The sequence below is a fragment of the Hordeum vulgare genome, chromosome 2H (genome assembly GCF_904849725.1).
Source record: "Hordeum vulgare subsp. vulgare chromosome 2H, MorexV3_pseudomolecules_assembly, whole genome shotgun sequence".
NCBI classification, from domain to species: Eukaryota; Viridiplantae; Streptophyta; class Magnoliopsida; order Poales; family Poaceae; genus Hordeum; species Hordeum vulgare.
In genome coordinates, this window is record NC_058519.1 from 568,904,842 (window position 1) to 568,921,214 (window position 16,373).

Sequence of the window (16,373 nt, forward strand, 5' to 3'; positions counted from 1 at the left end):
AAAATAACCGATCTGGTCGTTCCTCTACATGCATGCCCGAAAATGCTTTAAGTTCCATGCGGATTTTAATTCAACCGAGCAAACGAACATGTCAAAAACTGTCCAGGTGGGTCTGGGCCTAATGTAGGCTACCAAACTTGCGAAGTCTTGCGGATTCTTGTGTGATTACATGTTTTACATTTACCATTATAATTACTTTCATAATTTTCAAGAGCTCTTTGCATCAGCTCTCTCTCCTCTCTTTACATTTAGGCCCTGTTTGTTTTATAAGTCCTAGGACTTTTTTAAGTCCCAACTTATAAGTCATAAGTCCCTACCTGTTTGTTTACATAGACTTATAAGTCCCGAGTCCCTACCTGTTTGTTTACAGGGACTTATAAGTCCATGTTTACAGGGAACTAGCAGGACCAAGGGAGGCGAACCTGCAGAAAAGATGAACTGCAGCGGCGACGAGGCGGCAAACGAGGGAGACGAGGCGGCGGGCGGGCGGCGACGGGGCGGGCGGCGACTGGGCGGGCGGGCGGCGGGGCGGGCGGGCGGCGGGGCGGCGACTGGGCGGGCCGGCGGCCGGGCGGCCGGCGGCGATTGGGGAAGCCGGCGGCGGGCGGTGCGAGCGTCCTGGAGTCCTGAGCGATCGGGGCAGGGCGGTGCGAGCGTAATGGGACCAGAATAAGTCCCAATAAGCTCCTATTAGAGAGTCTTATTTCATAAGTCCCAATTAACCATAATGAGTCCCAATAAGTCCCTAGTGTTTGGTTTAGGTGGGACTTATAAGAACTTTTTCAAGTCCCAAAACCAATAAGTCCCTGGAAACAAACACCCTCTTAGGCCAAATGGGTTGTGGAAAGTCGTTGACGTTCGTTCAACGTAGCGCCTGCTGCTCTAGCCTGTCCAGGCGTCATAAATTTGGGGTCGTTGTCTGCCTCTGGGCCGTGTACTGTGGCCTGTGCTCGTGCTTACTGTCAAAGGAAACAGAGCACCCGCTCACTCGTCTGCTCTTTCGAATAGCACTGAACACCGGCGATTGGCGAAGAAGGCCGGCTGCCATGGCGATGGCGGTGACAGCAGCTGGGGCCGTGGAGGGACAGCGATCCAGCAAGCTCGTCGCGGCGTTGTCGAGGACGAGCGCGACCTTCCTCTTCTTCTCGGTCGTCGTCGTCGTCGTCGGAGCAGTCGCCACATCTACTCGCTGGATCACCACCACCACCACTGTGAGTTGCTACTTGAAGCTTTTTGAATCGTTGGTCGAATTTGTTTCTCGGGTTGCCATGCGTGATCGGCAGCAGCAGCCCAGCTTCTTGATGCAAACGACTAGAATTTCCCTTCTCAAAGGATCGAGTTCTTGGCCCTACAAAAGAGAGCGTAAACTAACTTCTTATTGCTGCATGATTGGCCTTTTAATGTAGCACGAACACTTTAGTTGACTTGAGGGACGACGCCGACCGTCGTCTACTCCTACTAGGAGTAAGGACTACGGCGGCGATAGCCGCTCAGCCATGAATGCCACTCGAGGTTTGTGGATTCTGAGTCAGCTGGCTATAAGAAATAAACTAATATATTTTTATTTAATTAAAGAAGGAGAGAGAAGGTAAGCGGGCTCTTAGCTAAGAGCCAGCTCTAGCACGTGCTACTAGGCATTTTGTGAGTATGAAATGTGGACCATATAATAAACAAGTAGCACACTTTTGCAATGAACTATTGTACATGTTGGCTATAAGGTGAGCTATAGATGACATCACAATGGCTTATAGCCAGCAGCTGGTTATACTATTGTACTTGCTCTTAACGTTCCTGTGAGTGTAGACACGGTGCTTCAGTCCATCCCAGTCCGTTAGCCGTCGGCATGGACCACGGCGTTGAAAGCCGGTAGGTATATGCCGTATTAGTCTTCTCCTTTCCCGTGTCTGCTTTGCGCTGTGCCCTTCACGTCACGGTGCCCATGGACACACTACGTACAGTACCACACTAGAGGGGCTAGCATCAGCCCCGTCGGTCAGTGTAACCCGGCGGGTCGTCTTCCTCCCTGCCGGCCGTGCCGGCGTGCCGCTGCCGCCCACTTTTTTCGGGAGAAAAGCTGAAAACGAACGGGCTAAGGAAGGAGAAAGCGGTGATTTGACAAGATCGCGAGCGTTCACGGAGAAAGGGGTGGAGAGAACGGATGAAAGGACGAGAAGAAAGGAGGAGGGCTCACGTACGAGAGTGCGCGCGGGTGGTTGGAACTTGGAGGACGGCGGCCGCATATGCCTCTCCGGTTGGTCAGTGAGCTTTCTTTAGCCAAGGTTTTCATTTGATGCTGGAATAAAGAGGATGACGGCGATTGCTCTCTGACTTGTGAGATTCGCTTTCGTCTAGAAAAAAAAGGGGGAATGTCCACGGAATTGGCCATGGCTGCCGCCGCCCTCCCCCTGTTGCTGCCCATTATGGACCAAAGAACAAAAAATCGTTTCTGATGCTGACGAAAGTCGTTTCATTATGGACGAAAGAGCAAAAAATCAAAATCACTAATTAAGAGATACCCTTGCAAAGGACTCTCATCTTCTCTGGTGGTGACAAGTGACGCATTACATATGTGTCACTTGTTGCCTGAATGTTTTTTTTATTTCTTTAAATTTATTTCTAAAATATTTTATCACTTGCACAGTGCGTTCAAAATTCCAAATCACAAACCATTTTTATCGTTGAATTTCACTTATTGCCTGAATGTTTTTTTTATTTCTTTAAATTTATTTCTAAAATATTTTATCACTTGTACAGTGCGTTCAAAATTCCAAATCACAAACCATTTTTATCGTGGAATTTTTGCGTCGAGATCTTATTATGTCCCTTGTTAATAGGTTTTTGTTTTCACAAAAGACCTGAAAAAATGAAGAAATAAAATAAAGAACACCGAACAAACAGTTGTGCTTTTTCACCTTTTCTGAAAAGCACAAGTGTTATTTTCTCTTCTCATGGAAGCAAATGTGCTTCCCGTAAAAGCACATGCTACGTTTTTTTCTTCAGGAATCACACATGTGCTTTTCTCTTTTTCATAACAAAAATGCTACACCTACGTAAATTGTTACTTAATCTTACGTAAAAGTGATATTTCCTTCCTTAATCCTAACCACTCCCCCCTGATTTTCATGGCGGAGGGGCGTGCCAGCCAATTAAACAAGCCACACCAGCATGTACGTAACCTTTCGTAGGAAATTCACGTAAGTGTAGCATTGCTCTTTTCATAATTGTAGAAGCACAGTTGTGTATTTTTTTTAAAGCATAATCACACAAGAAAAAAATATGGTTCATTTTTATTTAAGAAAAACGCAGGAGAAACCAAGCATAATCCAAAATACCGAAAATGCGTGTTGAAGAAAACACATGCTTTCACGTGGTGAGCCCATCGGGCAACACGTGGCGGCGGCTAGGTGCATCAAGTGGAGTGCTTCCAACCCATTTTGTTCCAACGGAAGCTACCCTCGCCGCCGCCTTTCCTCCCTTCCCTCGCCGTCGCCGGGCAAAGCCCGATAGGTGATGGTGGCCGGGGGGGGGGGGGGGGGGCTTTCTCTGCTTGCTCAATGGAGCTTCGCGCGGGCGGGCGCTCCCTAACGACGACGCTCGGCCGTGCTCAGTGGCGGCGTTGCGGAGCGACAAGCCGAGAGTGAAGGGCCGGACGAGGGTGGTTCGGGGCGGATGCCTGGCCAGGTGGCGGCGGCGACTTCGGCTGGATTTGCCCCGCGGGCGGCGTCGGCTTAGTTTGAAGCGGGTCTGGCGACCGATGGGCGGCTCAGGAGATGGTGTGTGGCGTCGGGACGCCTGCGCGTCACGACGGTGGTACGGGTCAAGGTGCTGGCTCCTCTGGAGCCCCTCTTTGGCGGCGGGGTGCGGTTGATCCGACAGTCCTCGTCGACGGACGACGGGTGGCTGCCCCTTCTCGCATGGATCTGGCCGGAGGCCTTGGTAGGGCGTCAGGGGCGACGCAGGGGAGGCTGTTGGAGGGACGGGCAAACCGACTGCTCATCACTGGCGCGGGGGCGCCGGTCCGGATGAGCTCGGCTCCCTTCTCCCCTCTTCCAGGCTTGGCCTCCTGGCTACAAACCGATGCTGCGGGGTGGGACGACCACCGGCGGTTTCTGTTGATGCTTGGGTCCTTTCGGCCGGCTCAAGTCGGCACCTTTGATAGTCTCCGGAGTATCTGGAAGCGGGGCGGCGGCCTTGGTGGTGGGTGCTGCTGGCTCGTGGGCGGAGCTTGCGGCTTGGGTGCTGACATGCTCGTTGCCATGGCCGCATGGGCGGTATGGGGGCGGGCCTTCGACGATCTATGGTGGTGGTGCGGCCGGCGATCTCCTGCTGTGTCGTACCATGGGGCGGAGGCGGAGGGTGGTGGCCGAGGTGAAAACCTCGTATGGTTCGGCCCATACCGATTGCGACGGCGTTCATGCGTCGTTCCCTTCTTGAAGGCTCCATCGCAGTAGCCGTGTGTCCTTCACCGTACTCCAGATGAAAGCCTCGATTCAGTGGATCGGGCGACTCTTCGGTGTCGTTTATTTCTTGAAAGTACCGCTTTGGAGTTTTCTGGATCGTCGAGTTTTAATGTTGCTGATTGACACTCGTGAGCCCCTTGTATTTGTCCTGGGTTTGTGTGGTGTTGGGTTGTATGTTTTTTGTATGTGGAGCGTTGCTTTATTTATAAAATGGAGCAAAAGCCTTTTTCCAGTATTATACACTATTGCATATAGACATAAAAATGTATTTTTAGATAGTTATGTATGTCGGCGCTCACCGGAAAACACAAGAAAGGTTTGACAAGTAGTACTGAAAATGGTGGGCCATGTTTCCATTTGTACCCTTCATGTTTTGCTCATGATAGAGCAATGACTGTCAAAGTTTCCAAGCTGCTTTATTTTTCGACACGGTTTTTCTATTTTTCATGCAACCAAGAAAGTCGTTGGTAAGGACTATCCAATCGCGCAAGTATGGAAGTGATGCAGAACTCTTGACTGAGTGGCTATTAACGCCTAATTAGAATTTCTCACTTTCTAAAATCATTTTCATTTTATTTCAAAATACTGAAAAAGGTGATCAAATTTATCAAAGACTTACCACTCCATCTGTTCTTAAATATAAGTCCTTTAAGGATTGCATTACAAACTACATAGAAATGTATATAAATATGTTTTAGAATGTAAATTCACTCATATTGCTTCGTATGTATTTCGTAGAGAATTTTTTTAAAGAATTATATTTAGAAACGAAGGGAAAGGAGTACATTGGGGTCAGGGTTCCCAACCTATTTTTTAAGAAAAAGAATTAAAAGGCGAAAGTCCCATTCTACTCCCCATCTCATTTGAGCTGATGAATAGTAAATTCAAGCAAAAATTAACGAAATCAGCACTCCGATACCGCTTTCGAATGTACCATCTTTGGAGCATCATTATTTTTACCATGACTTTGAGAAATATCATTTTAAGATGGGAAAAGATCCCCTTCTACCGTCTGATTTAATTCTAGGCATCCGTCATCTCTAGCGTGGGCCGCATGTCCTGTACGGACCCTCCGTACCGCTTCCTTCTTTTTCTTATCCCCACTCGTGCTTTCCTTCTCCCATCGTCTTTCTCCCTCCCAGTCCTTGCCCCAGCCATTGATGTACTTCCTTTGTTCACGCCCATCACAACCACCATCCACCAATGCTCATACTCATCATACGTTGTAGCCCATGGAACTCAAGAGGGCTTGAATAGAGAGAAGAGATTGACCTAACATCTTTTTCTGGGCGCGCCATGATGCACGCCGACGAAGCTGCGGGTGAGATCTGACACACTCCGCTCTTGCTGCAAAGAGGGATTATACGCAGAGATGTTTTACAACTTCACCAATGTTTCTGAAACAAATCTCTTGTTGCAATAATTAGTTAATTACCGACGTGTTTCTAAAATAAAGCTCTTATTGCAATAATCACCATAGTTTTTGGAAAAAAAAACTGCAACACAATCTCTGTTATAACTGTTTCTGCAACAAAGCCGTTGTTGCGGGAATCTGCAACACAATCTTTGTTATAAAAATTTCTGCAATAAAGCCGTTGTTGCGGGAATCTGCAACACAATCTCTGTTATAAATGTTTCTGCAACAGAGTCGTTGTTGCGGGAATTAATGAGTGAGGAAGGGACAAGCAGGACGTGACAGGACATCGATCGGACGCTGCCCACGCGTAGATCCAACAACCATCGAGGTGGCGGATGTATAACATACATCCACCGATGGACGCGTAGCAGTCCCCTTTTAAGATATACCCCCTCCGTTCCTAAATATAAGTTTTTCTACAAGTTTCGGTATTGGACTATATACGGATGTATATAAACATATTTAGAGTATAGATTCAATCATTTTGCTCCGATGTAGATTTCTAGTAAAATTGCTTAAAAGACTTATATTTAGAAACAGAGGGAGTATTTTCTACAAGCACATAATTTATTTATTTGATGTTTGCACAAATAACTTTTTAGAATTTTTGATTTTTTTTTTCGATTTCACTGTTCACCTGGGAGCATTTGGACTCGAGAGTATATACTCCGCATCCAGAAGCCTCATCTGTTTTTGCAATGAGGCAATGGACCGGACCTGAAATTTTGGCTCTAGAGAGCATTTGCTACCTAATGAACAATAAAATCAAAATAAATAATAAATAAAATTTAAAAATTATAGAAAAAATTGTAGGTGTTCGTATTAGTGTGGCAAGTGTGTTTGTCAATTTTCATGCCATATGATATAGGGTGTTTCGTTGGTGAAAAAACAAAATTAAGTGTAACAATTGAAGGTAATATTTGGCATTTGATTATTTTTGGCACAACTCAAAATGCTTAAGTTTTTCACCTGTAAACTTGTGCCAACGAAACACATCTATTTATTTTATTTTATTTTTTACATTTGTAAAATCCATTTTTGACACGCAGAGCATGTGCACCAGCCGAATTGAATATCCGCATCGCCTGTTTCGTCTTTGCAGTTGCAGGCAAGCTTCCCCACCACCGCGGCCATTCCCGCCGCCGCCGCCGCCGCCGCCGCCGCTCTCCACCCCAAAACACAGCACCCCAACCCATCACCGCGTTTCCCCTCCAGACCACCACGACAACCACCCGCCGCCTACTCCATCTCTTGCCCCATCCCTTCCCTCCGTGGCAACACCTCCCACGCCGCCAGAGCGAGCAAATCTTCCCAAACCCTGTCCCTCGCGCTCTCCTCCCGGTCCTCCTGCCGCTCCTCCCAGGACCCCCCACCGGCCACGACCACCGCCACCGCGGACCGCTCATCCTCCAACTCCTCGTGCCCATCCTACTTCCGCTTCATCCACGAGGACCTCCGCCCATGGCGCGCGGCGGGGGGCGTCACCCGCGCCATGCTCGCGCGCGCCCGCGCCACCGCCAGCTTCCGCCTCGTCGTGCTGCGGGGCCGCGCCTTCGTCCAGCGCTACCGCCCGGCGTTCCAGACGCGCGACCTCTTCACCATCTGGGGGATCCTCCAGCTGCTCCGCCGCTACCCCGGCCGCGTCCCCGACCTCGACCTCATGTTCGACTGCGTCGACTGGCCCGTCGTCCGCACGCACCTCTACCGCGGGAAGCACGCCCCCTTCATGCCGCCTCTGTTCCGGTACTGCGGGGATGACAGGACGCTGGACATCGTCTTCCCGGATTGGTCGTTCTGGGGCTGGTGATTACGCTTGCTCGCCTTCTTCATACGCACTTTATAACTGTATATATAGAATACTTCTTCGGTTAATGCCTAAATTTGGTATGCTTCATCACTGATAATTGAGAAGATAACATATAAATTGGTTGTCCATCTGTGTGATTACATTTAATCTGAAATGAACGACGGTAATGAAGAACTTAGTATCAGAAGTGCAGAACCTTGATGACAGTGAAGTTGATTATGTGTTTACCGATAATATGCTGGACTACTAGTCATAATTTTGTACCACATCCACATGGATTATTACTGCTGTGATAAGCATTATCCACTCATTTATCCACACGCTGGTAAACTACTACGTATAAGCAAGCACTTTCTGAGTATTGCTAATAGTTCATATGTCTAAGAATTTCCAAGACATAAAAGTGGGCCCTGCATACTCAGTTGTGCACATAAACTCTCACTATAATACCTCTTCATGGTTGACAGGCCGGAGATCAACATAAAACCATGGGATGCCCTGCATAAAGATTTGAAGGATGGCAATAGTAAGATAAGATGGTTCAGTAGAAAACCTTATGCTTACTGGAAAGGGAATGCAGCAGTTGCCACATCACGACAGGAATTGGTTAAGTGTAATGTCTCCAGTATGCAAGATTGGAATGCAAGGATTTACACTCAGGTAACTGCATGTTAATGGTGTCACTCATGTAGTTAACGAACCTTGAAGAAAGTACATCAGCTCCTTTCCCCCTTTTCATGTGGATCTACATAGTTTAATTTGGCATATTTAAAACACATGGTTTAACTTGGCATGTTCGAAACCATCAAATTCTGCTGGTTGTTTTTCTTTTTTGGAAAAGGAAAACTTTATTTATTTCGTTCTCAAATGTCAATGCATCGTGCACACAGCCATGCGGGTGCTTACTTGTGCAAATATTTTTGCTTTTGGTGGCGAACGTTAACATCTCTTATGGTTTTACTTTGTTGTTTGGGTTGTAGGACTGGTTCAAAGAGAGCAAGGAAGGGTATAAGACCTCGGATTTGGGCAGTCAGTGCACTCACAGGTTTACTTTATGTTTGTGTTAGTTTTTTGGTGATAGAAAACAATGATTTACAGGTTGTTTTTGTGTGGCTGAGTTCGTAACACTGTGAACATTCAACAGGTACAAGATCTATATAGAAGGATCAGCATGGTCTATCAGTCAGAAATATATTCTAGCATGTGATTCAATGACATTGTTGGTCACACCAAAATACTATGATTTCTTTTCAAGGTCTCTTATGCCGCTTCAGCATTATTGGCCAGTTCGGGATGACAAGAAATGCGCCTCAATACAATATGCTGTTGACTGGGGCAACTCTCACAAGCATTTGGTACTTTCCGTCTATCAGCATTTTAAATATGCATGTGGTTACGTTTTTCAGTGCTAAACATTATTGATGGAAATGAGTGTCATGGATTATCTTCTTACTTCTGTTGAAAGTACATAGCATCAAGATTAGATGTGATGTAAACTGTGAACCATAACCAAAACATGAAATGAAAGCAAACATTGACTTTCTGATGCAGTGATGTTTTAGTACTTCAGTTAAGCCTAACTTGAAATTTTCATCCAAACTTATGTTGTGTTCCTCAATTGAATTTGACCGAGCTGAATGCATGTCTAGCGTTTAAGGATACATTCACTTTTCTTTACTAATAACCATTTAGAGTTTGCCATATAGTATTTGATTTCCTTAAGAGCTGACATTTATTCAGCCTGAATATTGAGAATTTTAACCATGCTATTTATTAGTCTATTACATTCTTCCTGACAAATCTACTCCATAGGCACAGCGCATAGGAAAGGAAGCAAGCGATTTCGTTCAGCAAGAGGTTAATATGGATCATGTGTATGACTATATGCTTCACCTTTTAACCGAGTATGCCAAGCTTCTAAAGTTCAAGCCAACTAAGCCACCTGAAGCTGTTGAGGTCTGTCCTGAATCTTTGGTCTGCCAAGCTGAAGGCACTGAGAAGAAGTTTCTTATGGAATCCATGATGAAGTCTTCCCATGATTCAGGTCCATGTGATCTCCTCCCACCTTTCAGCCCTCGGGAGCTCACACTGCTAAAACAGAGGAAAGAAAATTCAATTAGGCAGGTTGAAATGTGGGAGCGGAGAGCTTCGACAACTAGATGACATACTTTGGGAATTGGGTTTGCTAACGTGGCGCAGGCCAAAACAAGTACTCTGCCATTCAGGGCGCATAGAGAAGAGGCCGATGAAGCACGGTGCGCTCACGCTGCTCCACACGTTTTTTGGCGCCAAGCATGGTTTTCAGCGGAAAAAGGACCGGGGTTCACCGGATATGGACGTCTTTTTTAGATCACCGGTTATGAAAGCTCGGGGCTTGAAATTCCAGCATTGGAAGTTTTGCCTTAGTTTCAGACTTGGTCTTCAATTCAAGGTTGAAGATAAAGTTTATACATTATAAAATACGATATGAATTGCTAATATTTTTCACGAAAGGTCCAGTTTACGGTTATTAAATTGTGTTGTGCTCAATTTATGTTTAAGCTGTCGCAGAAATGTCTGTGTCCTGTTTTGCAGGATTTTTTTTACACTGCCATCACAGCAGAATGTAAACTTTTTCGCTGACTTCTGAAACCATAACGGGCGCCACGAGGGGCACGGCACTCAGGGTAGCTGCCCGGTTCGCGACAACCACGAGCAGTGCGGCAGGGGTGGCGTGGGCGCGTGTGATGGCTGGCTGACGCGGATCTGGAGGGTGGGGTGCTAGTTTCGCGTTGGGGGTACGCTGATGCTTTATTTGGATGTTCATATTCAGGGCCGTGGAATTGAATTGGACCCAATATCAAATCTCCTTGACTTTGATATTGACATTGAACCCAATTCCGTTGTTTGGATGTGCACAGAATTGGCACTTGGAATTCTCAGGAGTGGCTCAATTCTGAAGCTTGTTTGGATGGTCATTCTCTACATTGGAATTGGTCAGTTGTCATATGAGGAAGAAGTGGTCATGGTGCTTGAGGAAGAAGTGGCCACGTCGGGGGGGGGGGGGGGGGGAGGGGGGGAGGCTGCAGTCCAATCCGGCAAGAGAGGGGGGAGCGGTCAGACGACGACCATGGGCGGCAACCGCACGGGGAAGTGAGGTCGCGGGGTGGATGACGCGACCACGCGGGGAAGTGAGGGTGCGGAGTGGATCCGCCGGAAGGAGAAGGGAAGAAGGAGGACGGGGAGAGGTCTGACCTGCACCTTTGTTCGCCTCCTCTCCAGCGCCTATGTTTCGCCTCCTCTCCCGCTCGGTGCTCCCCTTCCTTTCGTTGGAACGCGGTCGAAGTGGTAAGTTACGTGCTCAGTCCCGAATACCAGCGAAAATCTAGCTCGCCCCCTCCGAATTCAAAAACAGAGACGCGGGCTTCCCGAATTCGGCTGCCACAGTTCGGTCCAATTCGGTGGACCGATTCCCTGTCCATCTGAACAACGGAAATCGGGGAATCCAATGCCAATATCAATATATGGCCCTGAACATGAACATCCAAACGAGGTGTGAAGGAATGGACAGCGAGAATCCACGCCCTGGTGGCTGCCTGCTCTGGCTTGTTGGAGGCGTGGTGATGTTGATCAGGCGGCGTTGCTGCCTCGACGAAGCCCATGGTGGAGGGGCTTGGGTAGCCTGTACGACACTCAAGCGGCGGCTTGGACCGCGATGGCGCGGCAGGTGTGTGTGCGTGCGGTCTGGCATCGCGAGGACCTAGGGTCCGCGGGGTGGAGGCCCAAGGCGGCGAGGAAGTGTGCCCCTGGCGGTGAATGATGCAGATCCAGTCTTCGGCAGTCGTGGTCTTCGCGAGGTGCAGTTTGTTGCGGCGCAGCTTGGTGCTTCTGTGTCGATGGGAAACTTCGATGGTGGTGGTGTTTGGTGGGCTTGCCGACGTCGATGCGGGATAGTTTGTGACTGAGGTGGTGTGGGAACTTGGTAAACATCCTGTCTCGGTCTCGTGTCGTGACCAGCGATGCGGCGGTTATGGCCATCGTTGGTCCTACCCTTCGTGCGCGGATCTGGCCATCTTGGCCTCTTCAGGGGAAACCTTGATCTTTGATTGGACGATGGCGGTGCCTTGGTGTCCTATTCCTTCTTGGGGATTTCGTCTTGGGAGCTAGGCATCGGCGAGCGAGGCCGACAGAAGGCGGCGGTTGTGATGCCATGGCTTCTGTGGCAACGATGATGGTGAGAGCGATGTGGGTGACGCGACAATGGTTGTGGTAGCCGGTTCTTTTTTGATGTATTCGCAGGATGGTCTCGTTTTATTTGTTGATGTGAATTGGAAGTTGTGATGGCGGAGCCCTGTGGTATAAGATGAATGGTTGTAGGTGCCCCGTTCGACGATCTTTTGTGGTATCATTCATGCGTGGTTTCGTCCTTCGTAGCTCTCTGCCAGTCGGAGTAGCGTCTTCTAGTCGTGGGTGTTTGAGTTTTGTCATGAATCTTCATGTAACCCCTCACGACCTCTGCAGTGTGGGTTGAGTCGACGACCACCTATGGCGAAGTCAAAATCGTTTGCTCGGAGTGTACGGATGGTGATGATGCCTCTAGGAAAGGAGCGATGACGATGACGTGTGCGTGTTATCTCGCCGACGCCCTTTTTGAAGTGTTTCATGTGGTTTTTGTGTGTGCCACTCAATAGTTGTGATGATTTTTGCCTGTTCTTCATGGTGACCTCGGCAATCTGTTTTTTGTTTAGTTTTCTTTAATTAACTGAGTAACTATTTTCCTTTTAATGAATGCATGGTAATGAAAATATGATAAAATGATTTAACTGAATAAACATTCCATGTACCTTTTTTATTGAGGAGAATATTGCACGTATATACTTCCTCTGTCCCAAAATTCTTGTCTTAGGTTTGTCTAGAAATGAATGTATCTAAATACTAAAATGTGACTAGGTAAATTCATATCTAAACAAAACTAAGACAAAAATTTTGAGACGGAGGGAGTACATATCTAGGGAAATAAAAAAAAATTATTTTACACACAGGATGGAACACTATAAATGATATGATTTTTTATGGTAAGATCTTCAACATTTTTTGTAAGTTACCTATAGCCTCGGTTTGGATCTTCACGCGGACGTTGCTCACTCGTGTGGACTACATGAAGCTTATGAGTATTGGGTACAATCGATGAAAGACGGTTGCACGGGTTATTTTCAGCTGATTTGAATACCGAGTTAATAATAGATTATGTGTACAGATATCGTACCTTGATTTCTTTATCTTGCGGGATGTGACAGTTTTTATTAAGTACTCCCTCCGTTCCTCAATATAAGTCTTATAAGAGATTTTATTAGGTGACTACATACGAAACATAATGAGTGAATCTACACTTTAAAATATATCTATATACATCTGTATGTAGTCTTCTAATAGAATCTCTTCAAAGACTTATATTTAGGAAGAGAGGGAGTACTTGCTTTTGTTATGTTTAAATTACTAGTAAATTAGAAGATATACATACTTCGACAAAATAAACTAATTTTCACTTTTCTAAAGCCACGACACTGCTTTTCGGTAGGACAATCTGGTGTGGGTGCCACCTGATGGCGCCTCCTATGGCAGGCCTGTGCGCACTTATCTTGTTTCTGCACATCTTGATCCGCCTGAGTGAAAGTTGGGTGGTGCCTTTTTCTCTTTGTTGTTTGTGTTTCATGCCCAGTTACATAAAAGCAATGCTAGCCTGCTCCTAACATATTATTATAACAAGGTTTAATCGCATCAAAGTCGAAGGAGCTAATTTGGTGCAAGAAAAAAAGCGGGCAAAAAAATCCTCGCCAAGGCCACAAAGAGAATTAAATACAGTGGTAGCTACTCTCAAAAAATAGAGGTAAAATGTATAGCTACAACAAGCAAAGATCTTCTGGAATGGCCTTTTGTAAGACTACCTGACTACTTGCAGACTTTCAATCAAGAATATTTGACTACTTGTAGACTGTTTTTTATTTACTGTCAAATATAGCAGCAGACAGTAACACTTGCACCCTCTCGTAAAGGGTTACCTCCTCGAGGAGTTCTACAATAGTTTCACCAACTGGTTCACTTTTGCGTTTTTGTCAATCCCAGCAATCTTCATAGCTAGTCAATTGATTACTTCCATGTGACCATCCATCCATAAGAGAGAGGCCCGCAATTGAGAAGCTTTCTAAAAGAGGTCAAACTCACGAAATTGAAAGCACACTGCATTATCAAGAGATATATCATCTAACCAACCAGCATTGGGGAAATCAGCACCCAAAAAATCGTCCTCCTCATACCCACTGCCCATGATGCTTACCTGTTTAGAGAAGAAGTGTCAAGAGATGGTTATCTGTTGTGGTACTAAACAAGAAGGTGATAAAAAATAGGAAGAGATCGTAGGTTGTTACCTGCTTCCCATTAACCTCCTCCTCTCCTCGTCAGGTCACCATCCATGCTTCCTCATGCTGCCAATACTGCACACTCTGTGGTTGGTTCCTTCAATGTGTGGCCACAAGAGATGGTTATGCTATTATTATTTCTATAAACTAAAATATATGTTAAACCGTCCGCATGATTAATAACATATCACAATTAAAATTTTAACTTCTAGCTTGCACACATCCATCCTGCACACAACTGGTACCTCCTCCCAGGCTTAATCCATCTCAGTAAAACAAATTAAGTACGGTTAAGCAAGCATCACTCAGGCGTACAATCTTCTGCTCCTTCTGTACTTGCACCATCTGGGGAACAAAATTACAGTTTGGTTAAGCAACCATTATTAAAAAAAACAAGTAGCATGGGTCTGCAACTCTGCATTAATAATCATATAATTTGTACCAAATAAGAAAAGATGGTTAAGAGGGCTCCCTCGTACTCATATCTAATATGATTACAATATGTGCAATACATTAACATGTCATTGTCAATTTGAGCTATTAATTATTCTACTAACCAACTAAAATGGCAAAGCAGACATCATCATCCCCCAGCCATAAATTCTAAAATGTCTAGAGCAAAGAATAAACATACGTTTTTCTCGACCTTGATGGGAATCGAACCATAGGCACCAGCAAAAATATTAAGGTTTAGCGGAAATGTTTAAACATTGTACCTTTCAACAAATGCTAATACTTGGCGCCCCATGTCTTCAGTTGCTGATGTCTGTGAGTTTAATTATTAGTAGACCGTCAGACACAATTACAGAAATATCACATGAGTATGCATACCTTTGATTCTAGGTTCGCCGAGATAGCTGATTTCACTAATGATTTAGCACAGTCTAGTTGGGTTTGGTCAACTGCAATAAAAAATGATGTTTCAGCCAATAAATGAACCATAAAAAACCCAATGACTAATGAACAAACATAGAAGAGTTAAAGTCATCCGTCAAAAGATAACACCAGGACAGTTTGGGTTTAGGAACAAATGCTGCATCCTGATAATGAAATGATATCTTTGGCAGTCGCCTATGAGCAGAGTACAATAGCTAAATATGAAATATTGTGTTTTTCGTGTATAATACCACCAACTCACCGAATCTAGCAATAAATGATAAGTGAACTGGACGGTTTATGTTCTTACCTGGAAAAAAGAAAAGCTACCAACTTAAATATTTGCAAGTATTCTTATCCAAATGATAACAACAAAATAAAGTTCCCACATAACATGAATCATGCATAACAGGGCTTGGTTATCAAAAGATAAATGATACGTCAACCAACAAAAGGCATAAATGATACCTACAGTTGATGTATGAATTCTAAAAATGACAGTGTTACTGTGAACATCCTTGAAAGCATAGCTCGATATGATTTGGTCAAATTCATTTACAAGGGGATCTGCACAAAGCAACCACAATGCAAGGGGCTCCCGATGCAGGTGACGCACTTGCGGCCTTCGGGCATCGACCCCATCATCCTCAGCACGAAGTAGCCGCAGTACCTGGCGTCGCAGACGATGCAGGCCTCCTTGCTCTCCCATTTCCTCTTCCCACACCGGTTGCACGCCATCCGCCTCCGGCGACGCCTCTTCTCCTGCTTGGTGACGGCCACGTACTGCTCCGGCATGTCGTCGCCGCTCCCGCCGTACTTACTGTCCGGCGTGAACCCGAAGGTCACCACGGGGGCCCTCCTCCCGTCCCGGCTCCCCGGGCCCGGCGAGCTCTGCGCCGAGCCGTGCGACCGCGACCGAGAGTCGTCGTCCTCGTCGTCGAACTCATCGTTCTGCATGCAGCACCGAGTTGACGGACCCCGAGCTGCCGTCGCCGCCCTGCCTGGCGGCCGCCGCGGGCTCCGCGCACCAGGCGATCCGGGACACGGGGAGGCGGACCGGCTCGACCACCAGCGCCACAGGGAGCCCTCGGGTGTGGGGTCCCGACGCACGCTCCGCCGTGGGGATCTCCGCGGGGATCTCCACCGGGTCGACCCTGGGGAGGTCGTAGGGCACCGGCGGGCTGTCGTATACGAGCGCGATGGAGTAGTTGAGGTTCTCCGGGACGGGGGCGTCGGGGGGCAGGATCTGCCGCATCATCTCCTGCCAGCTGTCGCCGTCCGCCGCCTCTGCCTCCACCATGGCGCGGCGGATCTGGACGGCGCCGGAGCGCTAAAAGCTCGCGCCTTTGCCCGTCAAAAACCCCAATTAATGCTTGATACGGGGGCGCCGTGAGGCTGGGCTGGGCTACGGCGCGGCG

General features: G+C 46.9%; 1 protein-coding gene across 2 annotated transcripts; it reads left to right on the forward strand.

The window, feature by feature from the left end:
* Nucleotides 1-956: 956 nt before the first annotated feature.
* LOC123427345 (O-glucosyltransferase rumi homolog) lies at nt 957-10,198 on the forward strand. Of its 2 annotated transcripts, none has more exons than XM_045111366.1 (6): nt 957-1,211; nt 6,980-7,680; nt 8,152-8,344; nt 8,665-8,729; nt 8,940-9,039; nt 9,497-10,198. In XM_045111366.1, exons 1-6 carry the CDS (start codon nt 1,047-1,049, stop codon nt 9,845-9,847), a joined length of 1,575 nt encoding a protein of 524 aa, XP_044967301.1. In that variant the 5' UTR covers nt 957-1,046; the 3' UTR covers nt 9,848-10,198. The 2 variants fall into 2 exon arrangements, with proteins under 2 accessions (XP_044967301.1, XP_044967300.1); XM_045111365.1 differs by having other exon boundaries at nt 958-1,211; nt 8,829-9,039.
* Nucleotides 10,199-16,373: the final 6,175 nt, after the last annotated feature.

Coding starts and splice junctions, on each gene's coding strand:
- LOC123427345 (XM_045111365.1), top strand. CDS start 1,047: ATGGCGATGGCGGTGACAGCAGCTGGGGCCGTGGAGGGACAGCGATCC. Junction 8,345..8,664: donor ATGCAAGGATTTACACTCAG/GTAACTGCATGT, acceptor TTTGGGTTGTAG/GACTGGTTCAAAGAGAGCAA. Junction 8,730..8,828: donor GGCAGTCAGTGCACTCACAG/GTTTACTTTATG, acceptor AACATTCAACAG/GTACAAGATCTATATAGAAG.